General features: G+C 33.7%; 3 protein-coding genes across 4 annotated transcripts; 2 read left to right on the forward strand and 1 right to left on the reverse strand.

Annotated features, from left to right (window-relative positions):
* Nucleotides 1-948: 948 nt before the first annotated feature.
* LOC140973064 (oxysterol-binding protein-related protein 3C-like) lies at nucleotides 949-7,556 on the reverse strand. The gene is made up of 10 exons (XM_073435612.1): nucleotides 7,298-7,556; nucleotides 6,144-6,237; nucleotides 4,566-4,682; nucleotides 4,405-4,477; nucleotides 4,184-4,302; nucleotides 3,826-3,947; nucleotides 3,556-3,732; nucleotides 2,976-3,120; nucleotides 2,352-2,530; nucleotides 949-1,387 (listed from the first exon to the last, which is right to left on the reverse strand). The coding sequence occupies exons 1-10, from the start codon at nucleotides 7,396-7,398 to the stop codon at nucleotides 1,141-1,143; spliced, it is 1,374 nt and encodes a 457-aa protein (XP_073291713.1). The 5' UTR covers nucleotides 7,399-7,556; the 3' UTR covers nucleotides 949-1,140.
* Nucleotides 7,557-9,321: 1,765 nt separating this feature from the next.
* Nucleotides 9,322-12,430, forward strand: LOC140973065 (uncharacterized). Its single transcript, XM_073435614.1, has 4 exons — nucleotides 9,322-9,734; nucleotides 11,131-11,234; nucleotides 11,801-11,930; nucleotides 12,034-12,430. Exons 1-4 carry the CDS (start codon nucleotides 9,612-9,614, stop codon nucleotides 12,070-12,072), a joined length of 396 nt encoding a protein of 131 aa, XP_073291715.1. The 5' UTR covers nucleotides 9,322-9,611; the 3' UTR covers nucleotides 12,073-12,430.
* Nucleotides 12,431-13,373: 943 nt separating this feature from the next.
* LOC140972074 (RHOMBOID-like protein 1) lies at nucleotides 13,374-15,667 on the forward strand. Of its 2 annotated transcripts, none has more exons than XM_073434544.1 (6): nucleotides 13,374-13,800; nucleotides 14,240-14,403; nucleotides 14,497-14,660; nucleotides 14,750-15,009; nucleotides 15,176-15,293; nucleotides 15,422-15,667. In XM_073434544.1, exons 1-6 carry the CDS (start codon nucleotides 13,475-13,477, stop codon nucleotides 15,548-15,550), a joined length of 1,161 nt encoding a protein of 386 aa, XP_073290645.1. In that variant the 5' UTR covers nucleotides 13,374-13,474; the 3' UTR covers nucleotides 15,551-15,667. The 2 variants fall into 2 exon arrangements, with proteins under 2 accessions (XP_073290645.1, XP_073290646.1); XM_073434545.1 differs by having other exon boundaries at nucleotides 13,586-13,823.
* The last annotated feature ends 2,468 nt before the right edge of the window (nucleotides 15,668-18,135 follow it).

Genomic DNA, 18,135 nt, shown 5'->3' on the forward strand with positions numbered 1-18,135 from the left:
AATTACACTTCATATAAACGATAATTTTGTATAAAATAATATTTTATAATATAAATTATTATACATGTATCATGGGTCAAAAAAATAATATTACAGTATTATCTATTAAGAGAGAGACGACCATTCGACCAACCCATTTTTTAAAATTTCAAAAATAAGAGTACCATTAAACCGCTTTAACAAAAAGACGACAATTTTTTTTATAATAAACTATTCAAACTTATTTTATGTATAAATACCATATAATTGATTTAAATAGTAAGTTATATGTTTGGTCATGTAATTTGTATGTTTTTCGTTTTTGGCTTTATTGTCAATCAATTTACAGTTTTAGTTCAGTATTTTTTTTTTCAAATTTAGTCATTTTCAAATTTCACACGATTGTTGATGTGATATCTGATACATAAACAATTTCGACATCATACCAATAATTTTCAATATCACGTCATCATTTTTCGATGTCATATAAACATTCTGATAAAAAAATCCTAAAATAAAAAAAAAAAGTGCTGCTTAGTGGACCAAAAATCAAAAATAAAAATCCTAAATTAATAAATAAAATTTCAAAAAAATAAAAAGTTTGCAAATTATAGAAAAATGTAATTTTCTTTCTTACTAAATTATCTATTTATCTCTTACTTCAATGTAACTCTAATTATTTAAATTTTGGTAACTGGGTACATATATATTCAATGAGTTATATTACTCATTATTATGTTTCACAAATTTAAATAAAATATAGTTTTAAATAATTTCCCTACTGTTTCCACATTCAAATCAATAAATATATAAACAATAAATTTTTGTCAAAAAACTATTTTCATCATCATAAAATCATATGGAGATAAATTGTTTTAACTTAAAAAATTTAAGGCTTAGTGGTAATATGTTAACCGAGCCAAACTCAAAAGAGAAACAGAAAACTTCTGGAAATAAAGATTATGGCACTTAAGAAAACCACTCGGTATTATACGAATATCTGAAACAGGAAACCAAATATAATAAAGTACAGTTTCTTAACACAACCTTAACCAAGGCTTCAAAATTATTAAATAAAATTACAAGCCCACCAACATACACTAAAATGTCATCAGGCACATGTAAAACCAATTGCATTTTTAACAAAAGAGAACAAGTTCTTCATTCTTCGGATAAACTAGCATACTGCCATGGATTAAATTCCGTCGATTGGACATCACTTGTGTCGATGGCAACTGAATTCTCGATAGCATTCCGGTGCTCGGTGTACTTGCCATTGTAATGGTACACCTCAAGGTCTCCCCAGGGTGTAGGTGTAACTTCATCCGTTGGATCAAACCACTTCGGCGTGAATTGGTCACCTTTTGCTTCTCGATTTCTTTTTTCAGCTCTCTGTCTCTCCTCCAGACTGAAAATATGTGTTGTAAAAAAAATCAGCTATGACAAAATTAAAAGAAACGATTACAAGTGACCATATTTCTAAATTGATAATCAAGGGATACATTTTTAAAAAATATCCCTATCAAGAACTCAGAATATAACACCGTAATCATATGCTTCTTAAAGACAAATTTTATATATCATACATTAAAGGACAGCATTAGTTTTCCCAAGTGATGAAATAACAAAATCAAAAAAACTAGATTTGTGGTGTGCAAATGAGCAGAGATGATGAAAGGATCCATGGGAAGAAGTGGGAAACCGAAGGAAAGGAAACAAAATCATATTAAAAAATTAGACTAAAATATAAATAAACAGAATAAGCAAATCAATGACATCAGCAAACTTAAATACAAACGAGCACGCTCTGGAGAATCCAAGATGTCCCACAATCTACTTCGAATAAGCGTGCATGATCTCATCCGAACATCTTTCTATCGAGAAAGAAAAATTTGGTAGGTGGACTAAACAGCTAAGGAGCCGACTTAACCTGGCGGATCAGAAATTAATGACTATAAATGTCCTTTAAAAAGTATAAATATCTCCCCATGTCAGAAAGCTAATTTTAAAGTGACCTGTGAAATATCGATATAAGCTTGTACATGATGGTCCCATACCAGGTAGCCGTATATATAGGGGCTGCAAATTTTTCATTCATTCTAATCACAAAACTGAGTTGTGGAGGATGATTATGCACCGAGTGACATCCCAAAACATGGGTAGGGAGCATACTCATTGTTTTAACAAGGGTTGAATGTGAAATTAAAACGTGAACTCCCATGAACATCAAGCGCTAGCGTAACTCACTTCACTACATATTTACTGCATAGTCTACCCTCTATTGGTAATTTCTGATAGTGATCAACAAGTTCACAAGCAAAAAGGCAGCAAAGAAATAAGGCAGTATATCCATTGAGAGATAAGGGACAGACTTGCTCTTCTCTGCACCGGCCTTGGAGAGGTCACCTTTCTCAAGTGCCCATCTATCAGGACGTAACCGAGAATCTGATGCCAACAACTTCTTGGGAGCAGTATCAAAACTGTTTATTTTATGTGCAAAGTGGGTGTACTGAAATTTGTCGTTTGCTGGAGTTTCTGCAAGATGCCAAACCTGCACAAGCATTTCTTCTCAGCTATCAACCAGTCAGGCCACAACAAAGAAGAGGTCGTTGTTTTGCAAAGCATGCAAAGCAAAAGGATTTTTCCAGGCCAGTATGCATCGAACAGTTCATAAAAACAAAAATTTGATCCACCAGTAATATCCCGTATGTACTAGGGGCAAAAATAACTTTAATAAATATCTCATTGCATCGGCAAATCCAAAGGGATTACAATGCTACAACAGATTTTCCAACATAAATTTGACCCACAAAGTTTATGAGATAAGTCCCCAAGGAAAAAAATAACAGACAAAGCGAAATCCTATAATAGCATGCAACAAAGCATTGTTTAGCCCCTTATTTGATGATAGTTTCATATAACAGGTCATAATTCTCATTTTCACATTGTAATAGACAGTAACAGAAAAAGGAATGAGAGAAAATCACAAAGTTAACCTCTTTCAGTTCTGAGCCAGGAAGAGGTTCTCCTTCCAAATCACATGGTTGATAACTCATTGACTCACTCCATTTCCCAGTCATCAAAATTTTAGGCTCCTCATCGGCATTATATACGTATCCATCTACCTCATATCGATTAGCCCTGCAAAAAATGGTCATCCAGCATCAGCAGCAGAACTGAAGAGATATTCGACAGCACAAAAAAAAAATCGACATACAATTAAACATGAAAACCACATTCATCAGATATTTCAGGGAACACTTCAACAAAGCTTTAATTGTTGTCTCCTATTATCAGGTGAAGAATTCAAAACATTTTCAAATTTTCTAATAAAATCATTTTGATGATGAAAAGGGAAAGGAACATTCTGAAGTTGATCGAATAATATTTTACGTAAAATCCATCTGAAAGATTCACCATTAGACTTGGTTATTACCTATAGCCAAAGTAATTAGAAAATTTTTAACGAAATATCACTTTCATTCGCACCACACACATCAATAAAAGTGTTTCTTGAACCATAAATGCTAAACTCTAAAGTAAAAGAGAGAAATGATTATATACAAAGCAACATACCCAAACCAACCGCAGGGTTGAAAATAGAGGATGACTTTGTCCCCGGTGGTCAAGTTTGTCATGACCATTTCTCCAGGTGAATCCACCCATGTTCGTCCAAATATCAAATTATTAACTTTCGTTGGTGGAGGAACCAAATCCAAGACAACACCATCACGCTTGAGAGTTACACGTGTCCTGCATTAGAGAAACATGAGGATATTATAACGTCATCACAACCTTAATAAATGAAAGAGGCATGACTAGTGAAAAAATAGGACACAAACTTACCTTCCAACAGGATAAACATCAAGAGAGTTCCCTAAAAATTTAGTTTTTAACTTAGATGTCACATCATATGTGAAGTGTTCATTTTCAGCGTGCCCAGCACTCATAGGAGGATGATGGCTGATCTGCATAATGTTAAAACATCAATATAAAAAAAAAACTCCAAAAAGATTAACAGAACAACATCGATTTCATCATGGCAAATCTGGTGTTTCAAGATTCAAGCACTGATGCAAATCATGCTCAGAATTCAATCATGAGGCTCAATCAGATTATAATGCACAGGTCTAAGGGGCACATCATGCTGAAAATTCAATGACACGAGGCTCAATCAGATTATAGAGCACAAGTCTAGCCTCACCTGCTCAGAGATGAACGTAATTCCACCATGGTTAGCCATTTCATATGTCTCACCAAGAATTGGATTGAAAGGCTTCCAGGTGCGTTGATAGGCAAAATAAACGGAAATTGCCCATGATGCTGCATCACATAAGGGAAGTTCATTTAATGAATTATTTAATTGTATCTCCAGTATCAAAAGTAATGCACACAAAACGCCTTTGTTCATATCGAAGTACGCACCTGCATACACCAACCGCAAGTAGGGATCTTCACATTCATCTGCTTGATCTAAAAGATGTGAATATTCCATTAACTGTATGATAATGGTATAGTCAGCATCACTTTGCATGAAATGACATTACTAAAACAGCAGTAAAAGTATTCGATGAATATGCATGTACCTCTGCCACTTTCTGAATCATTGTCATTGGCTCAAATATAAGAACAGGGAGGGTCACCATTGATGTAACATCTGCACCAATGTATTTTTGCATCATCTTCCAGTAACCGTCGCGTTCCTTTTAAGGAATTAATAGATCTATCAGTACATACATCCACACACATGCACACAAAAAACAGTCAATTACAACACAACTTCAAGTCTCATAAGCATAAATAAAAATGGAACCCCCACCAACACAATTAATAAAAATGAGATATATAAGCTCCTGCTAGGGAGACGCTGTGGGTTATAAAGCAGAGAAAAGTGCTTCAAACAAGTAATTTGTTTCTAGCACTCCTCACCCTAACAAATGTTTTTGTGCATGGTTACAAGTTGGTATTGCCATCCAGCAATAGTACTGTTATAATCCCAAGTATATGTGAAGTTTTGGGTAGCCACCACCCATTCAATTAGATTTTTGGAGACAATGCTGTTTCCAAATGCATAAACGTTTCGTACAAAAACTAAACATTCCTAAGGTGATAGGTATTATTAGGATGGTGGTCTAGGAATGTTATCTAATGGAAAATAACTTTGGTTGATAGATTTTGATATTTCTCAAGACTTCTGACTAAGTGACATTAATTAAGCTAAAGATTTCAGGTGCGTACACTCCTATTTCGACACTATTTCCCAAAAGCTCCACGATAATGGATTTGGATGTATATTGTTGTTATTGGTGATTTATTGTTTCATTATCTGTCGGAATTCTATATTTGGTTATGTTCTGATGATATTATGGATGCTATGTATGTCATGTGAGACACCTCTTGGTTCCTGGGAGCCAAAGTGCTGCATGTGAGGAAGCATGTGAGCCTCCTCTTGTTTTTCTATGGTCAAAGTGTTGCATGAAGGGGTCCCATTGTGGATGTTGTTATGTTTTGTCTGTCATGGGAGTCACCTCTTGGTTCTTGCGGGTCAAAGTGATGCATGTGGGGGAGCATGTGAACCACCTCTTGTTTCCCTATGATTAAAGTCCTGCAAGATAGCAATTCTGATCTGGATTCTGTTATTTTATTCTTCTTGCTTTCTGTCATCCTATCTACATGTGTATTATTTATTATTGTGAAAGCTTTTGTCGTTATCCTTGAGTTCGAATTAGTGGCTGTAAACAGAAGTGTATTCAATAATTTTGGTTTTAGGTAAAAATCTGGATGAAGAAGACGAATATGTAGAATATATAGAAAAGATCATTGATGATGATGATGATGATGACGACGACATGGAAGATGTTTCGTAGAGTTTGGTGACTTGAGTTTTTTCATTTGAGTTCTTTTAGAATTCGTGGATTATTTCCTTTCCAATATTTTGGCTAGTCCTTTGGAAGACTAATATATTTACTCATTAATCTGATTGAGAGATTGACTGACTCAGTGTTTCCTTCCAATAAATAAATTATGATTCTTTACAAACTTTAGGCTTTTGTGTTGGTTATATGGTTATCGGTACTTTAAATGAGACTTAAAACTTTACAAATATTGCACGTGTTCAGATGCGAGAAACATGGGCCTTACAATATAGCCACTAGAAAACTCACCTCCTGTTTCCATCTTCCTCTTTGTGCTTCCTCTTCTCCATCTTCTTTGCCTCCTTCAGGATTTATAACTTCAACTCCTTCATACCCTAGCAATCTTGCAACAGGTAATGTGTTTCTCAGAGAAAAATATAAAAAATTTCCATGCATTGGAAAGATGGAAGAATCTATTCATGCAACGGAAAGATCTCATTCCTTGATCATCTTTATCAAGATGAAAATGATGAATGTGTATCTGTATGTGTGCATTAATGAATTAAAGACGCGCAAATTAGCATAGTAGAACATATAGCAAAGCTACTTATTATATACTTAAGCCGATTTTTGGGCAACGAAAGCCCAATATTGACTCTTGCATCTCCAAAAATGGAAATTCATATCTCTTGCTCCATAATTGTAAAATCAAGACCAACACAGAGTTCAACTGTTTACACATGACATATTCTAGATCTTCGTTATTCTTCTCTTAAAACAGTGTTTTTCAAATGACTTTTAACTGCGGAAAATATAAGCTCTGAGGTATTAAATTCGCCAAACCAAAAATTCAAGTAGGTATTCTTGCAACAAATTACATTTTCATCCCATGCTCCTATAGAATGTCAAAACATTAAACTACAAATCAAAGAACTCAACTTATATTCTGTTTGCTAGCCCATATTATCTTCCTCATTCATTCCCAAAACTGCACAAACGATTGCCAAAAAAGAGAGGAAACTAAAGCATTTACCCAAAAATGACACTTAAAAGGAAAGACCTCATTCCCACCCTCCATATTTTTCGGATAATAAGAAACAGAGCAAGGGTGATATACATGAAATCATCTGGCACATCCTTTTTCTCGGAGATTTGCAAACTTAACATTTCTAGAGGCACAAAAAAAATAAAGCAGGAAAAATAAAAAAGCTCGTAAAAACTCATCAATCAGTAAATCAATTGGGAAATCATGAGCTCCACCACACACGTATCATAACAGCAAATTCAAATTTCTAGCTTAGATCATCTGAATCCGACAGATGAACATATATCATCCGGGAATCCAACCAAAATACATGAACCAACAGATTTCTGGAAATCAAATTGAGATTCAACAGATAGTGAATACATAATGCTCACTTCGCGTTTCGTAAACCTTAAAAATTACAAGCACGTTAATATACCCGTTGACAGATCTATGCATAGCGTTGCTGAACATCGACAATCCGGACGTCATCGCCGAGAAGAACCCCCCTTTGCTCTGATTTTTTTTCGGACTACCCATTTCCTTACACCGGAATTAGATAACAACAATTACCTTATAAAAATCGAAAAACCAGAAACGAATCCGAAATCCCCAGTCCAAAAACTCAGATAATTAGAATTTCCAACCCTAAATTGATCTGCTCGAGGTAGGGAATATCAGAAAGAGGAGCTAACTATTCAAGATGATCGTTATAAAAATCAAGTTGTATGGCAATTCTTATATTATGTGAATCAACAGGGGTAAAAATGGAATGAAGGGTCAAATCTAGTTGGCGGTTCTTGTCCTATAACGTGACACATTGATTGTGCGTGCGGTACACACGCTTATAATCCAACCGTTGATAATAATAAGTGACATGCAGGATAACCAGGTTGAGTGGATTTTGAGAGGAGACAAGGAAAATTGGTTAAATAATTTTGGGATAATTTTTTTTAAAAAAATGATTTTTTGAAATGTATTTAAAATATAGTTAAAAAATTTATTTTTTAAAAAAAATAGTTGATCGAGGTTTTAAAAAAAAATATCCTAGAGTGATACGCTCGTTTAATTAAATTTGATTTATGAAAAAAACATTCAGCTTCCACACAATTAATAGCTGCTAAAATTATATCATATAGTTGAAAGGCGGAAAAATAAATTATTGCACAGGATTTCAATCTTGTTTATATTTTTTTTATTAAGCGATCAACGAATCAAACTACTTATATTTTGACTATGACAATAAGTTCTATGTCTGGTTTGGAAAATCGAGTTACTCTTTCGCCTTCTTTTTATTTTTTATATAATTTCGATTGATTCAATTTATAATGCATATTTCGCTTTTTTCAAATAGAGAGAAAGAAAAACGTTTTACAAATAATAAAAAAAGCCAGAGTTGTAAGTCTCGACCTATAAATAAAGCTTTTTTCGATTTTATTTGGGAGCTAGCTAGAGTTGTGAACTTCGGTTGAGGTTATGAGTTTTCGGCCATTCAGTTATTTTTTTTCTAATTTAATTAAAAGAGTTGAGGTTATGAGTCTCGACCCTTCAATAATATTTTCACATTTTATCGAGGAGCTCTTCAATTATTTTTTTCGATTTTATAAAAAGATTCGGGGTTGAGTGTTCCAGGCCCTCAATAATTTTCATAGATTTTATTGAGGAGTCCGAGTTGTGAAATATATAATCTTTCTATTTTTTAAAAAGATTTGGGGATTTGAGCTGATCATTCGATAATTTTTTTTATTTCATCGAGGATGTGAGGTTGTGAATCCTTCCACCTCAGTTAATTCTCAAATTTTATTGAGACGTTGGGGTTCTGAACCTCAATCTTTAAATTATTATTTTTCGATTTTATTAAAAGAGTCGAGGTTTTGAGCATCGACTCCTCAATAATTTTTTTAAATTTTATCGAGGAACCTGACTTATACACTTTAGACTTTTATTAATTTTTTTCGTTTTTATAAAAACATACAAGATTGTGAGCGTATATCTCTCAATATATTTTAGAATTTATTGAGAGCCAGAGTTTTAACTCTAATTCTTCAATTTTTTTTTTTGAGTTTGCTTAAAAAATATAGGATTGTAAGCTTCAACTCGTAAAAATATTTTCTTCGATTTTATTTAAAATGTGGGTTATGTATCAGGTTCATCAATTATTTTTTTTATTATTTTATAAGAAACATATTGGGCTGTGAGTCACTAGGCATCAATAATTTTTTCTGAGTAGGTCTCTTGTAAGACGGTCTCACGAATTTTTATCTGTGAGACATGTCAAACTTAGAAATATTCATAATAAAAAGTAATACTATTAGCATAAAAAGTAATATTTTTTTATAAATGACCCAAATAAGATATTAGACTTACGAAATTGATCTGTGAGATCGTTTCACAAGAATTTTTGTGGTTTGTTTTTAAATTTTATTAAGGAGATAAAGATAGCAAATCTCCGGACGTCAATTAATTGTTTAAATTTTATTTAGAGTTCAGGTTGTGAAGCATTTAACTTTGCTGGGATTCTTCCTCCAATAGAATCCAAATCTCGTTAGGTTTCTGATTCCTTCGTTTCCAACTATTTATTTATTATATTTATTGCATCGTATTTGTTCCTCTTTGCAATCTCAGCTTCAAGCTGACAAATCTGCTTTGGGGCTTCGAATTCATCGAACAAGTTATAATTTTCTCTACATTGAGGTGTTTTTGGGAGTTGGGAGGAGTTTACTGGATTTTAATTTTATTTATTTACACCAAAGATGAAGCAAAGGAAATCGGAGAAATTGGATCTTCAACAGGAATCTCAGCTTCTGCATCATAATGATCACATATCGGCGTTTAAGATAACGAAGCTTTTGGATCCTGATGCTTCTTGGGATAAGGTTTTCATAATCTTCTTCTTTTTCTGTCGTATCTTTTTATTGTTGCTGTTGTTTTTCCTAGGTTTTATTTTGTACAATATGTCAAACTCTGAAAGAAAAAAGTTAACTTTTTGCCATGATTCTTGATTTTTTTCTTTTGGTTATAATCGTTGATATTTTAAGGTGAGAAATCCAGAAGATATGGATGATAAATTTTGTGGATCATGCTATCTAGAATGACGTATTTTTAACTTAAAGGAAGTGCTTAAATTGAAATCGGTGATGGGACCTTGACGTTTGCTTGATCTGGATATGGAAGAATTAATTAACATTAACTGTAAAACCAATGTTCACAAAATGTCACTATGTCGACTCGGATGTGTGAGGTTGACTCTTGTGTTTAAGGTTATCCAGGGAATTTTACTAATTAGTAGGGAATAGTGTTCTTCTGGGAAGATTTTTTGCACTAGAATGGATTTGTTTTCTACACTATTATAAAATGCACTCTACAGCAGGAAGAGTGGAGACATTTTTCATCAATTTCCTGGCTTTTATTGACTCACATAGTGAGAAATTATTGCATATTTCATTAGTTGGAAATAACGAAGTTAATACCTAGGACAAGCTTCTAATGATTTTTGGAAAATGAAACTGGTACAGATTTCTAATGCAAGGATAAGGAGAGGTATACAATTATGTAGGGATATGGGGATAGAACGAATTATTGAAAGACATTGAGAATAATGCTGTGCTGTTCTTTTCCATTTATTTGTTATGATAAGAAATTGTAAGCCTCCCTGTTTGTTCATTTGAACTACCCCAAGCAGTTGAATTCATCTACACAGAAATTTGTTTGGAGTGTGCCGTTGGGAGACCAAATATTTTGTTATCTTAAAATTGGTGAGACGAAAATAAGCCAAACCCTCTCTTTCGGGTAAATTGTATTTCATCAAATCTCAAATTTTGTTTCTTAATGTCGATATAAGCAAACTTTTGTCAAGGCTTAAACTGATCTCAACTTAGGTTCTAAGCCATGCTCTAGTCTCCATATCTACCACTGTTATTTTCATAGTATGGAGAAGGAGAAACCGGTGTTGCTCTAGGGATTTAAGGATATCCTAAACTAAGATTGCCGTGAAATTTCTCGGTTTTAACTTGATTTTTTAACTGGGGTGATAACCAGTGGGTATGTATTGCTTCTTTCGTAAAGCTGAGTATTCAAAGGCTATTGTGGGTCATACTAGTGTCATTAGCATTCATATGCTTGCACTGAAATCATGTTTATGGAATAAACTGAAAGCTTGAGTGTCCATGATAATATTTATGAACACCTTTGACTCAGAAAATTTAATATATTCCTATGTCCTTGAGGTGTTGCCATCTAATTCTAAGTGATGTCATTATATATCTGGTACAGGATCAACTGGCTGACGTTTTACATTGGATTAGACAAGCATTAGCCCTCATATTCGGATTGATATGGGGTGCGATTCCCTTAGTTGGGGGCATCTGGTTTTTTCTGTAAGTTATTTTGCTCTTTAGCATTGTTTTTTTCTAAATTTTTGTTGCTACTATTGTATGCATGAAGCTTTTGTAGATTGGAAGTGTGGTGGATAGTTTTATCTTTTTGGAAGTGTGACTCCTGATGAATAAATTGGGCAGCAGAAGGTACAGCCGTTTGGGGAATGGAATTTTCTGATGTTCTCTTTACAGTAACCATCAATATGCACAGATTTTAAGTTTAACCAAGTTTCTGCTGTTATTTGTGGAAGGAAATTAGCTGACATTCTTCCTCAGTGTCAATTCTATTGATTATCTTCTGGTTGGAGATAATCTTAAATCAGTGCGTGAACATTCTCTACAGTAGTGAGTTTCATAGTGTAATCTTCAGTTAAATCTCTTGGCGGAAAAAAGTTATTCCGCCAACTTAAAGATACCATTGCAATTAGTTACTATGGTTAAGGTTATATAGTCCCAAAGTATTTTGCGAGGACTAACTTTATGTTAATGACTTGTTTTCATTTCACTTCGCTCTTAAAAACGGAGAAAGCTGCCTCAGCTATTTATGCTGCTATTTTGATATCCAGGTTTGTGGTGTTATCCACTGGGATCATCTATGCATATTATGCTATTGTACTGAAAATTGACGAAGAAGATTTTGGCGGGCATGGAGCCCTTCTTCAGGAAGGGCTCTTTGCCTCGGTATCTCTGTTTCTGGTATGTTGAGCATTTTTTCTCATTCATTACCACATTAATGTTCATACTTAAAATATGGTTAGTTTATACTTTGTCACAATCTAATTTTCGGATTGTATCACAGCTAGCATGGATTCTAGTATACAGTTTGGCGCACTTTTGATTGGCTCTATTCATCCACTCGGACCATAGCTCCGCCCTCGCTTCCGCATGATAGCAATAGGTCGATTTAAATTTTATGCTCAAAGGGTAAACTTCTGTACCACCGTTTCATCTGAAGAAATCACATGATTCAATATTTTTTAGTGATCGTTTTTAACCTGAAAATTAAGCATAGGCTAAGCTTCCTTGTTAGTTGAACCTTTTTTCTCAAGATTTTGTTTTTTTTCTTTTTTTGTTGTATCATTATCAATTTTATTTTCTAGCTACATTTGTTTCATCAGCGTAGATGTGCATCTTTGAATGAGACCCATCATTTTCCAACACAATAAAGTAATTATACCTCTCTTGTTTATTGGCAATTATCCTGAGTGACACATGTTTTATTAGCTACATTTGTTGCGAGAATACATATATGTGTGTGCTGCCAGGCGGGGATGCATGACAGAAGACCTAAGCATTTTAATACATATTCGCAACTCAGGCACACAATAATTAGGGTTCATAAATTTTTAACCTAATTATATATTTTTTCCTATTATATAAAGCAAGAGAGTCTCTTATTAACTTCTTTGATCCAATTTGATTATATAGCGCCCACATTTTGATAGCCTAATTCCAAATGCAAGACTGTATTTTAGTAAACTAAATACCTTAACAGAGTAGATTGTCACTTAAACATGAAACGACTATCACCTGTGAACGGCGTTCAAAACACGAGTCAAACTCAAATATTGTACCAATTTTTATGATCAAATGAAATAATCGATACCATATGGTTTTCCATACACTCGTGCGATGACAACTTGTGAACATGTAAACAAATAGGCTAAAACAAATTATGTCTTTGATTTAAATCACAACACCCCGATCATAAAGCAATCATGCATACTGAAAGCAATCATGCTCTTTTTTTTTCTTTTTGAGTTTTGGTGATAAAAAAAATTAGTGTTGATGAAAATTAGACTAAAATTTCGTTACATCTTGTGTGTGTGTATTGTATGTACGTATTGATGATGTATGCATATGTATAATTAAGTTTCATTTTGGTGGACGAAATATATTATATTTTTGGAAATGGAATCCAAAACTAGGCAAAATTTTCCCAAAATAAAGGTGTAAACCAAGAAAATATAGTTCAATGTTATAATCTCAAAACAAAGAACTACAATCTGCATTGTGCAGTTTGATAAGTTAAAACACACACACGTAAATCACAAATTCCATGCAAAAATATTGTACAAACACATATCCTAAAATTAGACTCTTAAAACTCCCCACGATTCACGAATCATCCTCCGTTTCTCAACCATTTTCATGCTCCAAACCAACATCATTTTTCATGGATCGAATTCCCTTCATCAATATAATAATTCTTCATCGTCACAGCTAATTTTGGCTCCGATATGGGGAGGACTCCGATCGACTCCACGCCAGATTCAGAGCTCGAGATCAAAGTCCAACCTCGCCAGACCGACTTTCATCCCCGGTTGCACCACAAAAACCGCCCTCAGCCTCCTCCGCCTCAGCGGCCTTATCCGCCTCTCTTTAAAAACTGGTTCCCATGGCTGGTGCCCACAATTGTCGTTATCAACATTGTGCTGTTTGTGATCGCAATGTACATAAATGATTGTCCTGCAAACTCCGATACTTGCATTGGTGCTGCCAACCTAGGCCGGTTTGCCTTCCAAAGCACCCAAGAAAACCCTTTGCTCGGCCCCTCTGCCGCTACGTACGCCAGCTTTATTTTCTTAGGTTACTTGCGCACGTTTCGATTTTTCTACAATTAATTATTTATGTGCATTGTTCGATCGGAAACCATTAATTTGTTTTAGACAAACGATTTTTTATGTCTTTCAAAATCTAAAAATAACCTTTTGATGGTCATTTATTATTTTCTAGTGAATGTATTCTTAATATATATGTATATGAATGTGTGCGTCAACTTATATTTTCATTTGTATCTGATAGGATCTCACAATCTCAATCTCTTTTCCACTCAAAATTTCTAGGTAGAGTTTTCAGAAAACACAAGTAAATTCACTCCTCAGATATTTAATTTGTTTTCCTTTCCTAAAATCAATCAATGGTTCAGCAAGCAAACGAACCCTCGTAACCTATTTGGTTTTTATGGAAAATTCTTAATTTTGTGATTAAAAATTTAATTTCAGGCTTCAAAAAATGGGGGCATTGGATGTGAAGAAAGTGGTTGAAGAACACCAAGTGTGGAGGCTAGCATCATGCATGTGGTTGCATGCTGGAGTGTTTCACGTTCTTGCAAATATGTTGAGTTTGTTATTTGTTGGCATTCGGCTAGAGCAAGAATTTGGGTTTGGTAACTAATTTGTTTTTGCATCATATGCTACTAATTTCACAACTAGCTATATATCATTAATTGTTGACATAATATATATGTTGCTGCATGCAGTGCGAATCGGAGTGTTGTACGTGATAGCTGGAATCGGGGGGAGTCTGTTGTCGTCTTTGTTTGTTAGGACAACAATCTCAGTGGGTGCATCGGGAGCATTGTTTGGATTGCTTGGTGCTATGCTTTCTGAACTACTTATCAATTGGACTATTTACGAGAACAAGGTTCGTTGATTAGTAAATGAGACAATATATTAAAGATGCATAACATGCATGCAGCTCCTTCCTCTGAAAACTTGTTAATATTTTTGCAGTTGGAAGCACTATTGACTCTTCTGCTCATCATTCTCGTCAATCTAGCGGTCGGAATCCTCCCTCATGTAGACAACTTCGCGCACTTTGGAGGATTCGTGAGTGGGTTTTTGCTTGGATTTGTGCTTTTGATTCGACCTCAGTTTGGATGGGTCAGCCAAAAGAATGCTGTCTCTAACTATTTTGCATCAAAACCCAAATCCAAGTACAAGATTTATCAATACATCTTCTTGGTTCTTTCATTGATGCTACTCATATCTGGGTAAGCATTTCTATCGTAATATGAAATGGATTGATTTAGTCATGCATTTTGATACCAATAGTTTCTAACTGACCGATACTGATAGTCGTAAAAACAGTTGAAATTCTAAATTATAGGCTATTCTCACCTAATTGTATATATTGTTTATTACAATTTTCTTGTGCAGGTTTAGTATTGGATTGGTATTGCTACTTGGAGGGGTTAATGGAAATGAGTATTGTTCTTGGTGTCATTTCTTGAGCTGCGTCCCCACACCATTTTGGAATTGCGAAGCGCGATGTTCGGTAAGCGATTTTTCGCTTTGATGATCGGCTACATTGCATCTGAACCATTTTAAATTGAAATTCAACTAAATCCCATGTTGAAAAATTATATATTTCCTGGCTAATTAACTTGTCTCTTTTGTATGCAGTCAAGCAAAGAGGGCAATCACTTGTACTTAACGTGCATGCAGAACCACAGGAGCAAGTTCTACATGCTTGCAGATAATGGCAACACCACCGCAGAAATCCAGCAGCTCTGTGTGGACCTCTGCCGATGACTTCGTCGACGAAATGTAGTTTATTTACACATTATTATCTCGTTAAACCAAATATAAATACTCCGTTCTATTGGATAATCCGTTCAGTCTTAACTAAATGAAATTTATATATTTGATTATATTGTTTGCACAAAATTTCGTGATCAGGTGAATTTATCGATTTGAGTAAAAACGTAAAAATCTAACTTCCAAAAACAAAACGATCGCGAATGCTTTCCCTTTAGTTTACGGTTTAGTTTGTTCTCATCACTCGATCATCTCTTTCTTGGATGTTTGATTTATTCAAATTCTGATGGGCTTTCTTCATCTTTTGTCCGCTACTTCATTCTTCAGGGCTTTGGCCTACTTATTTTGGGTTTGCCGAAATTTAGCCGAAAGAGTTCTTGCTCTCGAATCTTTCTTGCCAAAAAATGGCCGTGTTAGAATTTTCCATCCTCAAAATAGACACTTTATGTCGTTGGATAAATGATTCCAATGCCCCATGCATCGCAATATTTTTCTTGCTTTTTATTTGACCCTTTATTGACTTTATAAAGGTTAATTAAAGTGGCTATGGGTAGTTGTTCTGCCATCAAAATAAAGTAATCGTGTACAAAAAAAAATTGTCTGATTCAAAATTTTGATTTTTTGAATAAAATTATGAAGAGAACAAAAAATTTCATCCATTCCAAGAATTAATCGTGCTTTTTATTTTTATTTTTTAAAAAATAACGGTAGATCCTAAAATCTGGTGAAAATGGAACGTTTTTTAAAAAAAATTTAAAATCTGGGTTTTAAAATTTAAATAAAAGTGATTTTAGCTAGATTTCGAGTACCATGAAATTAGAATGGTTGCGTAATTTAAAATTTTTTATATATATAAAGTAGAGCAGGTCTTTTGTGATACAGTCTCACGAATCTTTATCTGTGAGACGAGTCAACTCTACCGATATTCACAATAAAAAATAATATTCTTAGCATAAAAAGTAATAATTTTTTATGGATGACCCAAATAAGAGATATGTCTCATAAAATACGATTCGTGAGATCGTCTCACACGAATTTTTGTCTAAAAAGTAAAGTAAACGAATTTATGGGGTTGCTTAAAGTGGAAGACCAGTTCTGGGAAGGACGAAAATTTTAATAAAAGAGAGTGCATGCTTACAAGCACAAATGGTCCCATTTTAATTCTCACAAATGACATAATTATTTGCTATGTACTTCAATTCCAAACACTAAATTATGATCTTTGTTACTCTAATAATTTGTCATATAAAACATTGGCATCCGTAATATATTGACATTTAACTTTTAGTATTATTTTATAAACACTTTGGTTATGTATATATTTGTTTATATATGATTTTGATTTTCTGTATGGCAAATTTCAATCATAATTCGCTAGCTTTATTTTTATTTTTTTACAAATTTATTCATTGGGAAATATTTTTTTTTAATGGTCGTGTATTTGTGATCTTGGTAATCTATGTTGTTAAATTTCACTTTTAATCTGTTATTTTCGTCTTTTTTTTTTTTGCGATTTAGTCATTTTCTTGTGAATAACATATGTATATCAACACTCCTGATGAAAATAACTACAGTTATCAAAAATAAAAATATAAAACTAAAACTGAAACTTGATACGGTTATATAAAAAAAACAATTTTATATTATTCATTTATGGTGTCAAAGTTGCTTTAACTTAACTGGCCAATGTCATTGTCTATTTATTCGAAAACAGATACTTCACTACATTTGCAAATAATCTGGGGAACATATTGTAAATGATTTCACCACTCTGGAAAATTGGTTTTGAAAATTTAATTTTTTTTATTCATAATTATAATTTATTTTGCAACGGAGCATTCATTATATTTTTAGTATAGTATCTACTAANTATAATGGAGGTGTGGGGCCACCATGTCTGGTACTAGAAATCAAAGTGTTAATTAGAGATCTGTTTGTGTTGATACTCCAAAAAATTAGAGGCAAAGCACATTTGATGCTGCTCTACAATTCATTGATGCATCAGAACCACACACTGTCCTTGGTCAGCCGTCTCTATATAAAATCTAATTTCTATAAGTTAGAGGGGAAGTTGGTGAAAAATACTCAATCAAAACATTTTTTTGTGTTAACTCCCTACCCACAAAATTATGGTACTATGTCATACAAATTGTGGTACACTTCATGTGGAAATGTGGTACACTTCATGTGGAAATGTGGTACTAAAAAAGTACCCAGAGACTGAACACTAAAAAAAACGACGGCTGAGGACTGATCCCCAATTTCCCGTAAGTTAGAATCTTATTATAATTAGTTATTAAATGTAAAAATTGCACTTTTGGTCCTTTAAATTGTACTAATTAAGATTTTCGAGTTCTCTGGTCAGTTAGTGTTGTTCTATAATTATGATTCTTTTACGATGTAAGTTTTTTTTGTAGATAGTTTCTCACAAATCATGGAGATGTAAATTGGTGATTACTCAGAATCTTTGAAACATGAATAATGTGCAACAACAAAAAAACAGTAAGTCGAGACAAGGATGTATCATTTGTCTGCAAAACGAAATTGTCCGTATAACAGTACTTTACGTTGTCGACAGG

This window comes from Primulina huaijiensis, chromosome 3 (assembly GCF_012295235.1).
Source record: "Primulina huaijiensis isolate GDHJ02 chromosome 3, ASM1229523v2, whole genome shotgun sequence".
NCBI classification, from domain to species: Eukaryota; Viridiplantae; Streptophyta; class Magnoliopsida; order Lamiales; family Gesneriaceae; genus Primulina; species Primulina huaijiensis.